General features: G+C 47.7%; 1 protein-coding gene across 2 annotated transcripts in view; it reads right to left on the reverse strand.

Annotated features, from left to right (window-relative positions):
• CMPK1 (cytidine/uridine monophosphate kinase 1) overlaps positions 1–14,018 on the reverse strand; it is a 32,348-nt gene extending 18,330 nt beyond the window's left edge. Inside the window, exon 1 of one of the 2 annotated variants that reach the window (XM_044677202.1) lies at positions 13,741–14,018. In XM_044677202.1, coding sequence (XP_044533137.1) covers positions 13,741–13,965 — 225 coding nt within the window. In that variant the 5' untranslated portion in view covers positions 13,966–14,018. The remainder of the gene's footprint in view (positions 1–13,740) is intronic. The other variant, XM_044677203.1, reaches the window with a different exon arrangement.
• Positions 14,019–15,925: the final 1,907 nt, after the last annotated feature.

Below are 15,925 nucleotides of genomic sequence, written 5' to 3' on the forward strand. Positions count from 1 at the left end.
AGAATAGAATGTAATACAAAAAAAAGTGTGGCCATCACCGCCTCCATGGATCACTGCAGCACCCACCAGGGGGCAGTAGCGCCCACTTTGGAAATCACTGCCCTAGAGCATAGATAAATCATAGAGCAAAAAGCAAGACTAGAGAGGAAGGAGAGGCAGGCTCTATGATCTGGGAAATGACAGGGTGCAGTCAGAGTCCCTGAGCAAGGGTGACATGGTCAAGACTAGATTTTAGGGAAAAAAAAAAACAGCTCTGTGGGTGAGCACAGGCAGGTCTTAGTGTGTTGCATTAAAACCCCAAATGACTTTTCAAAGACTTGTACAAAAATATTTATAGCTGCGCTCTTTGTGGTGGCAAAAAATTGGAAAATGAGGGGACTGTCTTTCGATTGGGGAATGGCTAAACAAATTGTGGTATCTCTTGGTGATGGAAAACTATTGTGCTCAAAGGAATAATGAACTGAAGGAATTCCATGTGAACTGGAAAGACCTCCAAGAATTGGTGCAGAGTGAAAAGAGCAGAACCAGGAGAACTTTGTACACAGAGACTGATACACTGTGGTACAATCAAACATAACGGACTTCTCTACTAGCAGCAATGCAATGATCCAGAGCAAGGCTGAGAGACTTATGAGAAAGGAAACTAGCCACATTCAGAGGAAGAACTGTGGGAGTAGAAACACAGAAGAAAAACAACTGCTTGAACACATGGGCTGATGGGAATATTATTGGGGATGTAGATGCTAAACAATAACTCTAGTCCAACTATCAATAATATGGAATTAGGTCTTAGTGATACATGTAAAAATCCAGTGGAATTGTGCATCAGCTATGGGGGGGGGATGGAGGGTGCAGGGGTTTGGGGGAGAGGTAAAGAACATAAACATGTAACTATAGGAAAATATTCAAAATAAAAATTTTAAAAAAGGGAAAAAATGACTTTTCAAATTTGAACAAGGATTTTTCTTAATGCTCCCCCATTTATGAATGAAAGAGAAAAAAATAATAGGACAATCCAAAAACCCTCTTTAAGCATAAAATCAAGAGTGATTGAGATAGAAAACAGTGAAATGCCAGTACAGAAACAGATGGGGATTTAGTCACCTATCCATGGAACATAGTAAACTAATAGAAGAGCTTACACCTGACCCAACTAGAAAATCCATGTTTGCTTTTCCTCCTACACAGATCAAATGGCATCCCTGAAAAAAGAATGGAATTGAAACACTCTTTACTTGTATTTGGTTTCTGGGCAGTGCTTGCCTTTCCTGGTAAGGATGTGAGGAGGCCCCAGAAGGACTCATACTGAGAAGTAGAATGAGATGCCCAGGCAGGCTTAGACTTTGAAGCCTCTCAAACAAGGAATAGACTGTTGGCCAGGATATCTGGGCCATCATCTCTCTTATTGTATGGGAAAAATGCCATGGGCAAGGGCAAGAGTTTAAAAGCCAGACCAAATAAAAACTAGACATGGAGAACCATTTGCTGTCCCCACTGTAGAATACAGGGCCCAGGGAGTACTTAACAAGGTCAGTCTGTATAGGTGATATATATATATAAAATATATAAAATGCCTATGGGTTATAAATGGCATCTAACTGGATATTAAGGTTAAAAAGTCTAATGAGTGCCCTGATGACTAGGCATGTATAGTCTTTTTTTTTTAATTTAGAATATTTTTCCATGGTTACACGATTCATGATTTTTTTTTTTTTAAATAAAAACCCTTACCTTCCATCTTGAAGTCAATACTGTGTATTTGGCTCCAAGGCAGAAGAGTGGTAAGGACTAGGCAATGGGGGTCAAGTGACTTGCCCAGGGTCACACAGCTGGGAAGTGTCTGAGGCCAGATTTGAACCTAGGACCTCCCCGTGGTTCTCAATCCACTGAGCTACCCAGCTGCCCCGGATTCATGATTTTTCCCACCTCACTTCCCTCCCTCTCTCCCAAAGCAGTTCCACTGTGTTATACATGTGTCATTGTTCAAAACCTATTTCCATGTTATTCATATTTGCAGTAGAGCAATCCTTTAACATCAAAATCTCAATCACATCCCCATCGAACCACATGATCGATCCTATGTTTTTCTTCTGCGTTTCTGCTCCCACAGTCCTTTCTCTGGATGTGGATAGTGTCTTTCTCATAAGGTCCTCTGGATTGTCCTGGATCGTTGCACTGCTACTAGTAGAGAAGTCCATTATGTTCGACTGTGCCACAATCATGTATACTGTCTTAACCGTTCCTCCATGGCCCTCAAGACATAGACAGGAAACTTCTTTTTTTATCCCCCTGAATCACAGAGGCAGCCTTGCCCTTGGCCACTGGCCCAGTAGGCACCAAGAGACTGAAGTTACCAAAATAACAGTAAGAAAGATGAATTCTTAATGTAGGAAAACTGGGAGGAGATGCCATTTGAAGCTTTGCATGTAAATAAGCACAGGAAGAATATATTACCAGAGTGATTAACAGCCCATACATAGGAATAGTTATAAGGTACAGTAGACATTGTCTAATCCAGAAGTATCAAACACCATGTCCTCATTTGGCCCATACCACTCCAGGGTGTGGCCAGAACCAGATTAAACTATAATTGGGAAATAAAATAAAAAATACAATAAAACATAGGTATTACATTTTAAACCTAAGCCAATACAGTGATTCTGAAGTATCTCCACCCCACTCTATTTCCATTTGAGTTTGACAACACTGATCTAGTCCAATCCCTTCATTTTCAGATGAGGAAACTGAGGCTCAGGGAGATGGAAATTGAACCTCTAATTTCTAATCCAATCCTCTTCCAGTTCTTATATATTATCTTGCCTTGGAGAATAGTTAGGCCAGAGGTTCTTCTTCATCACCTAGGAGGCAGGAATTTGTATTTGTTTTTGTTTTTCATATCAGGATAGTCGAATTTTCATTGATTTCATTTGTAACTATGTATTTTAAACAGTTAAAAACATCATCCTAAGAAGGGGTCCACCCCTAGGCTTCATCAGACAACCTGCCAAAAGGATTCACAAAAATGGTGATGACTTCTCTACTCTAATCCAATCCCTCTTGTTTTAAAGATGAAAGTAGGTGGGGCAGCTAGGTAGAATCTGGCCTCAGATACTTCCTAACTGTGTGATCCTGAGTAAGTCACTTAACCCCAATTGCCTAGCTTTACTGCTTTTCTGCCTTGGAATTCATACCTTAGAAGGTAAGGGTTTAAAAAAAAAAAGACAAAGGTGAAGCTCAGAGAGATGATACAGCAGAATACAGTTTGAAAGCCTGGATTTGGAGGAGCACCATGAAGGAATCAGGAAAAACTTCACATGGGCACCCTTTGAACTGGACCTTGAAGAAGATTCAAACTGGAAACAAAGTAGACGTCCAGCACTTTGGGCATGGCTAAGCAAGGTGCGGTACATGAATTGAATGGAACATGACTTGAGCTAGAAGGAGAATGTGATGGATCCATGGGCAGACTTCTGTGAACTGATACAAACGGAAGTAAGCAGAGCCACCCAGGAAACAATACATTCGATGGCCACAACGTGAGTGGAAATGAAAAGAACCACAGCAACATCATGAGCAGGCCCAACTGGCCTCAGAGGAGAGCTATGAGACATGTTGTCTCTGTCCCTTCTCAGCAGAGGTGGGAGACCAGAGGTGGGAAGACTGTGGATATCAGGTCCTTTTCAATATGGTGGTCAGTTTTGCTGAAATTGCTTTTTTCCTTTTATATTCTTTGTTATGAGGGGTGACTCTGGAAGGGGAGAAAGGAGAGAGATCCAGGGGAACATGCAGGGGATTTAAAAAAAAAAAAAAAGACAGCGATACACTTTTATTCTTCACAAAATGATTCATGATAGATTTCATCGGGAGGAATAATGGCTGAGAAAAGGATCACTGGCAGACGGTGGGTACCTAGGGCAAGAAAGCCCAGGACGAGCTCTGGGAATAGCCAGGACTAACAGCGTGGTGGGAAATGGAGTTGAGGGGCCACAAAGCAGGTCAGACAGATGTGGCACCAGTTAGAGGAAAGGGTCTTTTGGGTGAAGAAAGGCCCTGGACATGCCTGGGTAAACACATGGAGAAAGGAAGGGGCAAAGGGAAGATGGATTCATCTCTACCAGTCATATTTCAAGCCTCTATTCTGAGGAGGAGAGGGAAGAATAGCCCAGGGTTACATAGCAGGAGGATGCTAGAGTCAAGGCTAGTGCCTGAGGCTGGTCTCTGATAGGTCTCTATGTCTCCTCCTGGCCTCAGCTGCCTCTGTACAGATCCTGATGGACTGCTCAGAAAAATAGTTCATGGGGGCAGCTGGGTAGCTCAGTGGATTGAGAGTCAGGCCTAGACAGGAGGTCCTAGGTTCAAATCCGGCCTCAGACACTTCCCAGCTGTGTGACCCTGGGCAAGTCACTTGACCCCCAATGCCCACCCTTACCATTCTTCCACCTAGGAGCCAATACACAGAAGTTAAGGGTTTAAAAAAAATAAACAAAAAAAGAGAAAGAAAGAAAAATAGTTCACGCATGGGGGCAGCAGTGGATTGAGAGCCAGACCTAGAGACGGAAGGTCTTGGGTTCAAATCTAGATTCAGATACTTCCTAGCTGAGTGACTCTGGGCAAGTCACTAACCCCCTTCCCCCCCTTGCCCCACCTTTATCACTCTTCTGCCTTGGAACCAATACACAGTACTGATTCTAAGACAGAAGTAAGGGTTTAAGGGGGGAAAAAAAAAAGAGGGGGCCAAAGAGCCTTTAGGAACAGCTCCAGTGCTGGAAGGAGCATCTTTTAGGATGCAAAAGATTTGCTATCCAAAGCTATTGTTCAAAGCAGGAAAAAATTAATTAAAAAAAAAAAAAGGAAATCTAGCTCTGCAGTGCTTTATTTTCCTCTCAAAGGGTTTCCTCTCAAAAGTCACATGCCTAACTGTGTGACCCTGGGAAAGTCACTTAACCCCCATTGCCTACCCCTAACCCCTCTTCTGCCTTGTAACCAATACACAATATTGATTCTAAGACGGAAGGTAAAGGTTTATAAGGGGGAAAAAATAGCCCGTGCCAAAGCAGTGAGCACAATCCTAGCCTCAAATGGGAGGCTCTCAGAACAGTTGGGAACAATCAATGCTTTTCCTTTGGTGAAGCTTGCACGAACTGGCAGCCTAAGACTGTCTTCCTGGCAGGATGTCAATCACACCTGTTCCCTATTACGTTCTAAACGCTCTTATCAAATGTTTAGTCTGGGAAAATGTTCCAAATTTGTCAGGTTAAGGCTGCTGGAATGTTGGGGCAAATATGTTTTCACATGGTAATTAGGCTAAAGTAACAGCTTAAAGCCCGATTAACCCCTCCCACCCTCCAAGCAGTCCAGATTTGATATGCAGAGGGAGGGCCATCCCCACCCCAGGTGAGCCTAAGGAGACAGGGCCACCAGCCCTCCTCCTCTCCCCCCAGCCCCATCCCATCCACCACCTGCCCCCCTCTCGCTCCCGGACCCCAGCCAAGAATTCTCTTTCTCTCTGGGTGGCCAAGCCTTGAGGTGTGTGTTGGGGGGGGGGGGGGAGGGAAGGGCCACTCTCATTAGCATTAAATAGGATCCGTTAATCAGATTAGTTACAGCTCAGGAGACAGCAAAAGCATCACCGAGAAAGGCCCGGCCCTCTCACCCCATCCAGGCCAGGCTGGAGCTCGGTAATGGTCTCTCGGCATTTCCACTGAGCCCCACTAGCTGAGCCCATCCAACAAATAATTAAGTGAGCCACGCGGAAGGCTCCGTGCTAGGAAGAAGGACAAAACCGGGGAGCAAACTCTGCCTGGGAGCACCTCACGTTCTAGTGGGTCAGGAGCCAGTACCGCCAAGCGGTGTCAAGAAGCAAAGGCCCCGCCAGGAGACCTGCTGGCCCTCTCTGGACAGCCTCCACCTAGGCCCAACCTCCCCCGCTCAGGCCTTTGTCTTCCAGCCTCTTCACCAACAAGTCCCCACTCCAGATCTGCCGCCCCCTCAACGGCCCCTCAGGCTTTCCCCTTGGAACGTGGCTCGGCGGGGCGGCCCATGGCCGAATGCCTGCCATCACTAGACGATGCCCCCCACCCTCTCAGGAAGCCGCCCCCTCGGGCTGGAAACCTTCCGGCATTCCCCGCCTCCGAGCCCTCGGCAGTTCTGGGATGGCGCGCTCATTTCTAGCGGGCGCCCCACGAGCCCACGAGCAGGAGCCCAAGGGTCCTCAGCCCTCCCACGAGGGGGAGAGGCTCCCGAGAGGCTGAAAGCCGCCGTTTCCGCTTTGGGAAGGAAGCTCAGGAAAGGGCTCGCCCAATCAAACGGCGGAAATAAATGGCGGTGTCCTTACAGCCAGCCCCGAGCGAAGGGCAGGGGAAGGCAGGGAAGGGGAGCGAGCGGACCCGGCCCGGTAACAGGCCGCCGCCGCAGTGCCGGAGGTCCAAGCTGGACAAAGACATCCCTGCGCGGCCACGGCCTGTCCCGCCAGGGGGCGCTCTCACAACGGCAGGGGAACATGGTCTCAGAGCACCTACAGCGATCCCTGCCGTCCTTTTCCGGTAACACCAGAGAGAGGGAAGGGCGTTAGTCCATTCTGGTCCCCGCCTCCCCGGCACGTTCAAGGAATGACACACACCACATAGAGGCGATCGCTCGCTCTGGGTTTCCCACCGGCACTCTACGACCCGGCCCAAATGCTGCCTCTTCCCCAGAACGCGGGAGCCCTTTACGGCCTGCCCCGGCTCCACCCTCCGAGTGAGAGGAATCAGCCTCCGGGGTGGGCAGGAGCCACAGACAGGCCTCCTCCCGCCCAGTGCAGGGGGCAGCGCCTGCGGAGCCAGCCCTGGGGTCTGACGGAGGGCAGGGGGGAAGGGCCAGGGAGGGCGCGCCCCCCCCTCCTCCCCGCAGCCTGGCCACAGCCTCCCTTCCCGGCCTGCTCAGCCCTCCCGGATTTCTGGCTGACTCCTCCAGCCTAATACAGGCAGCCCTCAAACTGCCCTCGGCCTCAGGGAGACCCTTCCTCCCTTCCCCGGCTCTTCGGGAACCACCGTCAAATCTACTAGGCCATTATTCCTAGCCCAGCAACCTCCTCCCCTGGGGTCCCGCCCTAGGCAAGCAGAGGGCCTCTATCCAGCCACCACACCTTCCTCAGTGGATAAAATACAGGCTCCTCCAGGGCAAGGAATTTTATTTCATTTTTTTTTGTATTTGTGGGGCAACTAGGTGGGGGTGCAGTGGCTAGGCTGTTGGGCTCCGGGAATAGGAAAGACCTGAGTTCAAATTATGCCTCAAGTACTAGCTATGTATGAATCCCTAGGCAAGTCACTTCACCTTTGCCTCAATTTCCTCATCTGTAAAATGTAGATAATAGTACCTACGATGAAGGTCGAAGTGAGCTTCAACCCAAACCTGAAACTTCTACAGAAATATCAGCTTTTATGACTATCATTCTCCTCTCTGAATCCATTTCTTTGGGGGAATCATCTTTCTGTGAATCCCAATAGCCAAGTCATTCTGAACTTCTCCCTCTCCTCATTGCCCACACTGAATCCATGGCCAAATCCTCTCTTCCACCCAGAATAGGCCTTCCCGTAGCACCTCCTGCCAGGCTCATGGCTTTCCCCTAGTCTCCAGCCCCATTTTGGTTCCCCTCTCCCTCCATCTCCTCTTTTCCCCAACATCTTCTCCTCCTCCCCTCAGCCCCAGCTCAGACTCATTCTTCCCGAAGGTTTCCATCTACTTCCCCCTTGGATTCTACAGCTCCATGGTTCCTTGAGCCAGGACATGGCAAGACCCTGGGAGCCACCAGAGTCCATGTTCTAGTCTAGCTCCAGCCTGGGTCATACAGACAAAGTAAAAATGACTTTACAAGGTTCCCTGCCCTCAGAAGAATTTGGGTGCTAGAAAATACCTGCAAAGCTCTCCAAGAGAAACTAGGCTAGCCAGAGGGCCTAATTCTAGAGCTTCTGTGATAGAGCCCAAGGGGAGGCAGGTTTTCTTGGTATTTCAAGAAGCATCCAATAACAACCACCTGACAAAAAGACCCCCTGGGGGAGCAGAGTTTAGGTCTGGTGTGAGTGCCTGGTGTCAATTCAAGTGACTCCTTACCCTTTTCCTGGCCGTTATACAATAACAATAATTCACCTTTCTAGGGTGCTTTAGAGCTAACGCATGTTTTCCCCATAATGAGACAATAGTGTAAGCTTTAAAGATGACACAGGAGGGCACCATCGGGTGGAGGACTGGACTGCTGGGGCTAAAGTCACTAATAAAGATGGGAGGGAAATCAAGAAGCCCAGGTGTCTACACCAGGAGGGTTAAATAGAAACCAAGATCTCTAATCCATACATGAAGACCCCTATAGCCACATATTAGTATTATCATGTTTTACTGTATTTTTATTTATTTTGTTCAGTATTTCCCAATGACATTAAAAAAAAATTTTTTTTAAACCTTACCTTTCTCCTTGGAATCAATACTGTGTGGTTCCAAGGGAGAAGAGTGGTAAGGGCTAGGCAATGGGGGATAAGTGACTTGCCCAAGGTCACACGGCTGGGAAGTGTCTGAGGCCTCAATCCACTGAGCTACCCAGCTGCCCCCTCCCAATAACATTTTAATCTGGTTCAGGCAGCACTCAAAAGAGTTAAGGGCTGCATTCAGCCCCTTGTGTTGGATGCTTCTGGTCTAGACAAATTGCAAGGGCTTGGAAGAAGAAAAGACTTTAGAGGGAGGGAAAGAAAGAGAAAGTGGGGCAAAGCAGATGGAGCTCCAGATCTGTGCTTGTTAGCAGGGGCTTTGAATCCTTAAGAGGCTGTCCCACAAAGTCTAGAAGGCTTGGGTGACCCTAGGAGTCTAGATAATACCAGGAACTCAAGTTCATAATAAAAGGACAGTCAAAGATTCACAATGTTGTTAGCAGCCACTACTGTGCCCAGATAGGGAATGAGAAAGTCCAGCTCCAGACCCCATAGATTATTTTTAATTCAGTAAAGCAGGTGGTGGTATTGTTTTGGGGGTGGAGGTGATGCCTGACTGAATCACAGGCTTCATCACTAAATCACTTAGAATATCCACAGGCCTCATCTGAGGTGGCTCAAACCTACCCATGAAAAAGGTTTCACTGCAGCTAGCCCTCCCACCCTGGACAACCCAATCCCAGCCTAAAGGACAACTGAAGTGTTAAAGAGGGAAAAGCAAAAACATACAAAGTGAAAGCAACGTTGGGGGGAAAGGAAGCACAAATTTAGGTGGAAGACACTGAGGCTGCCTGCCCCATTTCACTAACCTTTGTCAAAGCCCAGTCATCCTTTCTCTTTTAAAATAAGGGTACAATCAATTGAATGTAATGGACTTCTCTACTAGCAGCAATGCAATGATCCAGGACAATGCTGAGGGACTTATAAGGAAGACGCTATCCACATCCAGAGAAAGAACTGTGGGAGTAGAAATGCAGAAGAAAAACAACTGCTTGAACACATGGGTTGATGGAGATATGATTGGGGATGTATATTCTAAACTATCACCTTAGAGCAACTATCAATAATATGGAAATAGGTCTTGATTAATGATACATGTAAAACCCAGTGGAATTACTCATCGGCTATAGGGGAGGGGGAGAAGGAAAAGAACATGAATCGTAACCATGGGAAAATATTCTAAAAAATAAAATAAAATAAAGGTACAAGGGGGCAGCTAGGTGGCTCAGTAGTTTGAGAGCCAGGCCCAGAGATGGGAGGTCCTGGGTTCAAATCTGACCTCAGACACGACCTAGCTGTGTGACCCTGGGCAAGTCACTTGACCCCCCACTGCCTAGCCCTGACCACTCTTCTGCCTTAGAACCAATATACACAGTATTGATTCTTAAGTCAAAAGGTAAGGGTTTTTAAAAGAAAAGAAGAGTAGAGTTGTACATAGGCTTATTAAACACCAATCTAGTTGGCTGCTAAATAAACAAAGTTTTTCTCTTTTTCTTTTTTTCTCTTTTTGCTTAATAAGTTTCTGGGGGCACACTTTGTGGGCTATGTTAACTAAACTCATAACTAAAATACAGACTTGCCAAATGCCTTAGAGGGAGATGGGGATTTAAGTTTAGCAATAGGTCTGGACTTGAAGAAAGCTGGGGAGAAAGACCAAGAGATAAATCCCAGCTCAGACTTTTACTGGCCCTGAGATGCTAGACAAGGATGTCACCTCCCCAAGATTCAATTTCATGTTATCTGTAAAGAAGGAGATGAGGAGACTTGCAAATTGATTAATGAACTCAAAAGATTTAGACTGATTAAAGAGTCCTTTGAGACCCTCAAGGATAAGGATTCCTCACCTCTCAGACCCTTCTGGATCCATCTGGAGCAGCCTGAGAAAGGGTCCCTGCTCACCAATCATGCTTTGGGTTAAGTGCAAATAAATAAAAGGTTAAGTGAAAATAAAGATATTAAAGATATTTGTTTTCTATCCAAGCTCAATGAAATCCATCCACAAGTCCCTTGAGTAGTCTGTGGACTCCAGGCTAAGAACCTCTAATCTAGTTCAATCTTCTCACTTTTCATTTCTTTCTTTTTTTTTTTTAAACCCTTACCTTCCATCTTGGAGTCAATACTGTGTATTGGCTCCAAGGCAGAAGAGTGGGAAGGGTAGGCAATGGGGATCAAATGACTTGCCCAGGGTCACACAGCTGGGAAGTGTCTGAGGCCAGATTTGAACCTAGGACCTCCCATCTCTAGGTCTGGCTCTCAATCCACTGAGCTACTCAGCTGCCCCTTTCTCACTTTTCAAAGAAAGAAACTGAGGCTCAGCTACATGACACTCCACAAAAGGCATGAATAAAAGACTTAGAATTCAAATCCAGCTCATCTGACATGAAACCAGTGTTTATTCCACTAGCCTTGAAACACTATGAACATCATCTAGAATTTGTGAGCTATTATTAATTTAAAATTAGCTGAGAAGACCGCCATACTTTTCCCCCACCCCTATTCTTCCCTTTATCTTCTGCCTTTAAGAAAACAGGCAAAAAAGAGGCAAAAATAATCTAGAGGTAAAGAAAAAATGGAATTTGGAAATTATTTCCCTTGTGAACATGTTGGGTTTGGTTTTTATTTCTTAAAAGAAAAAAGAAGTTGTGGTTACAAAACCCAGCTGTAGAGCTCACTACCTCTGACCCAGTGAGCAGCAAGAGAAAAAGAGAAAGAGACACAGACAGACATCTCAGACACAATGACATCTCACTCAGAGTTAGGGCAAAGCAACTTTTGTTTGAATGGTCTAGAAAAGAACCCAGGAGGAACCTCGGGATAACAGCATCTAAGGGAGTAGTAAGTAGCAAAGGCTTTGAAGAAGGGAGGGTCAAGGAGGAAATGATCTTAGCCAGTCCCACAGCTCCCCACCTCTCCCAGCAAGGGCTGTGGCTGAGAGCTGGGAAGGGCCCCCCTTCCCTTGGGATTAGAATGCTGCTAGAGAACCCACTCAGAAGCTCCTCCGTTGCCTCCCAGCTGCTCTTCCTTCTCTGGAGGCTGGCATTTCAATGACTCTCAACCCATGCATACCCACAAGGAAATACAGATCCAAGACATTTCCTCTTAGCTGCAGAAACAAATTTTGGCTCAGGTAAAGAAAAAAAAACAAAACTGCCCAAGACTTTAGATGGGCTGCCTCAAGCTAGAGTAAGTTAACACCATTCCCAATAGCTTCAGAAAGACATACAAGGTCTCATCTGGTCCTTCTCCCCCATATTCCTGCTCCAATGGAGCTTGAACTGTGTGTCCTTTGAGACCCCTTTGAACTGTGTGATCCTGGGAGAAGGTGCATGCCCTTGAATTCCTGCTGCCAACTACTTTCTCAGGCACCTTAGCTCCAAAAATGCCTCTCTCACAGCATTAATGGTAAAAAGATACTTGCAGCACTCATAAGTCAAGGTCTGCAGAGTATTTGACATCTGTTATCTCGTTTATACAGTACCATGAGTTGTACTGAGTACTAGATAGGGAGTTGGAATATAGGTTCAAATCCTGCCCCAGACTAACTGTAACCTGGAGCACATCACTTGTCATCTCTGAGTCTCAGATTCTTCATGTAATAAAAGAAGTTGGGCTAGATTATAGAGTAAACTCAAGGTGTACAAAACTCCTCAGTGTGGCCCAAACCATATTAAATGTAACTGGGAAATATTTAACAAAATAAATAAAAGTACGAAAGAACCTAAATAATTACTTAATTTACTGACTGACCAGTGGCAGGAGTCTGGAGCCCTAATCCAGATTCTTCCACCACTGCAGCTTTCAAACCCCAAGAACCAAAGGGGGTCAGTCCCCCCTAAAAAGTCCAGACAAGCCTTCTAGGAGGATCCTAGAGCTACTCCCCACCCAAGAGATGCTCTTCTATCTCTGCAGGGACCTTTTTTTTGGGGGGGGGGAGTTGCCTCTTGGTAGAGAGAGAATTCCTGATTAGACATTTTTTATTTTTTATTTTTTTTTTAAACCCTTGTACTTCGGTGTATTGTCTCATAGGTGGAAGATTGGTAAGGGTGGGCAATGGGGGTCAAGTGACTTGCCCAGGGTCACACAGCTGGGAAGTGGCTGAGGCCAGGTTTGAACCTAGGACCTCCTGTCTCTAGGCCTGACTCTCACTCCACTGAGCTACCCAGCTGCCCCACTAATTAGACATTTTTGCAGCCATCAGTCTCACAGATTCCCTTGGGGCCAGGCCAGAGTTTTATCCTCCACATATTCCAACAACCAGTGGGCACTTGTGGTGCTGGGGACAGACAAAGTCCTTTCACAGAGGCAAAGGCATTAGACTAGCAGGGCTGGAGGGGCACAATTATGACTAGTGTCTTAATAAGGAGGAAACTGAGGCTCAAAGGGGGACCCTATAGTCTAGCAAGGAGAGGGGGTGGAGAGAACACTGCCAAGAGAAGAGTAAACAGGTTCGGAGGGGGACCCCATAGACTAGTAGGGATGGCCAGGGCTTAGAACACTGACTGCCAGGGCTGAACCATAAACTGAGGTTCGGAGTAGATTAGCAGGGATGGAGGGAGGAGGGTGTTAGAGCACTGAATGCCAGGGTTAAAGGGTAAACTGAGGCCCAGAGGGAGGACCCTATGGACTAGCTGGGATTGGAGGATTAGAACACCGACTGTCAGGGCTGAAAGGTAAACTGAGGCACAGAGAAGGAACCCTATTAACTAACAGGGCTGACAAGCAAGCTGAGGCTCAGAGAGGGGTCCTCATGGGCTAGCAAGGGGGTTTAGAAGGCTTGGAACACTGACTGCTAGGGCTGACGGGTAAACTGAGACCCAGTGAAGCAGTCACTGAATGTCAGTGGCTCCTAGGGACTATCTAGGCCCAGCTCCCCACTGTATAGAAGGGGAAACTGAGGCCCAGGGCAGATAAGGGCCCCCACATCAGCCTAGTGCTTGCTACGTGGCGCTTAGCCCGTGACCTTTGGTTGCTCCAAAGCCCCACCCTCTGGCTGGGGCAGTGGTAGGGCCTGGGCGCCGCAAATCCCGGCATTCCTCTCAGGCCCTGGGCGCTCAGAGGGGTCCCGGCATCCTTTCCCCAGGGCTTGGAAAAAACTACGATTCCCGGCATGCCGCGCGGGCGGCTTGGGCTCGGGGGTCCCGGCCTCACTCTCCCGCCATTAGATGACTACATATCCCGGCATGCTCCACGGGCTCCGAGCGCCTTGGCCGTGGGACGGCACCGCGGGACACGCCGGGAGCTGTAGTCCAGGGGTTCCCAAAGCTGCAGGCCCCGCTCTCACCTGCACAATGCGAGCACACTGGGTGCCCTTGCCGGCACCGGGCCCGCCCAGCACGAACACAACGAGCGGCTTCATAATGAGAGACTGGCGGAAGCTGAAGTCGAAGGTTGGAAGGAGCAAGCGGCGGACGCTCGGACCCGGAGCCCGAGACGGCGGCAGCAGGAAGGGCAGCGAGAGCGCGAGGCCCGGCACGGAGACTCGGAGGCGGAGGCAGCAGCTCAGCATGCGCCAAACCTCGACTCCCGAGGACTAAGTCTCAGGCTGCCTGGAAGGAGGAGGAGCACGGGGCGGGGCGCGAGGGCGAATGGCCGGCAGGGCAGGACCAGAGGGAGCAGCGCGGGAGCGCGCGCGATGGGCGGGGCTTTACGGGGAGCGTACGGGCAGAGAGGGAGCGGGGGGTACGGCTCAGTACAGGGGGCGGGGCTTCGGGAGCGCGGAAGCGAGCCAGGCAGGGCACGGCATAGGAAAGGGGGCGGAGCCCGGGGAGAGCTACGTGGGAGGGCGCTCAGCCCCTAGGAGAAGCCTTAGAAATCCGAGGGCTCTAGTTCCCTAGACCCAGCCCCACTCCCTCATTCTCTGCACCCCTTTTCACGCCTCTCTTTGAGAGTCCGAGGATTGGTGTTCAAGGCTCTAATCTGCCATCTGAAAGCTGTATGACCTTAGCCAAAACGCTGCCCGCCTCTGGACCTCAGTCTCCTCTTCCGTAGGGTGGGCTGCCGGGGTTGGGAGGAGAAAGCAGAGAGCCTAAAGATCTGGACCAAAACCGGAGAATGAATGAATGGCTAAACAGAAATGTGTGTATTTGATTCTAGAGGAGTTTAAAAAAATACATCAGGAAGTGATAGAGTCAGATCTGAGTTTTAGGAAGACTATGTTAGCATCGATACAGAAGATGGATGGTTTAAACCCTCATCACCTCTAGCCTGAACTATGGTGATATTTTTCTTTCTTTTTAAATTCTTCTGTCCTAGAATCTGTACTAAATATCTGTTCCAAGGCAGAAGAGCAGTAAGGGCTAGGCAATGGGAATTAAACTCCTGCTTCAGCCCCTAACTACCTCCTTCCCCGAGCTACCCACCCCTCCAGGAGGCAGCTCTGCAGCAGATCTGGGGGCTTCAAGTCAGTGGGGTGCAGTGTGGGAGGGGGTGTGTGGAACCAGGGACTCCTGGGTCCCTACATTGTCACGAGACCTAGGAAGGCAGCATTTTCTTGCCTATAGATTGACTAGATCGCCTTGAGGGCAGGCATTGTCTTTTGCCTCTTTTTGTGGACCTGGTGCACTTAATTAGTGCTTAATAAATGTTTATTGAGGGGCTGCTAGGTGACTGTGGATCGAATGGCAGGCTTAGAGATGTGAGGTCTTGTGTTTAAATTTGGCCTCAGACACTTCTTAGCTGTGTGACCCTGGACAAGTCACTTGACCCCCATTGCATAGCCCTTACTACTCTTCTGTCTTAGAACTGATATTCAGTAGGTAAGAGTTTAAAAAACAAATAAATAATTAACTTTATTGAATTGAAATAACATAGAGAACTCCTGGATGAGGAAAGCTCAGCTACCCCTTCTCTGCTACTTTTTGAGATTTTTTAAAAGTTGCCCAGAACCCTGAGAAGTTAAATGACTTTCTCCAGGGTCACAGAGCCCAAGGCTTCCCTGCCCTGAGTCCAACTCTCTCTATTACCATGATGCCAATCTTTGTCTCTGGCAACCTATTGACCCTGGCTAGGTGCCCAGCCCATTTTATTACTGATTTGTTCCTGATAGGTCCTTTATAATAAAGGCTCTCTTTTCACTAGAGCTTTCATAATAAATTACTAAAACAGTTTCGAAACAGAACCTTTTGTCATTGGATCAGATATGATCAGTTAAAGGAAGCACAGGCATGGGCATATGAATCTTTTGGCAAGTCTTTTCTGATCTGAAATGGCTGCTTGTGCTGGTTGACAGTCTCCCCAGAACAGCAAATATAAAGAGAATGGTAAGGGGGACCTGAGATCTTGATTGTTCTCTCCATATCCATATTATCTCTCCCATCTGCCCCCTCCTTTCCATTCACACTACCCTGGTTTAGACCCTCATCACCTTTAACCTGCACCATGATGATATTTTTCTTTCTTTTTAAATTCTTCTGTCTTAGAATCAATTTCAAATATCTATTCCAAGGCAGAAGAGCAGTAAGGGCTTG

The sequence above is a fragment of the Gracilinanus agilis genome, chromosome 4 (assembly GCF_016433145.1).
Source record: "Gracilinanus agilis isolate LMUSP501 chromosome 4, AgileGrace, whole genome shotgun sequence".
Lineage (NCBI taxonomy): Eukaryota > Metazoa > Chordata > Mammalia > Didelphimorphia > Didelphidae > Gracilinanus > Gracilinanus agilis.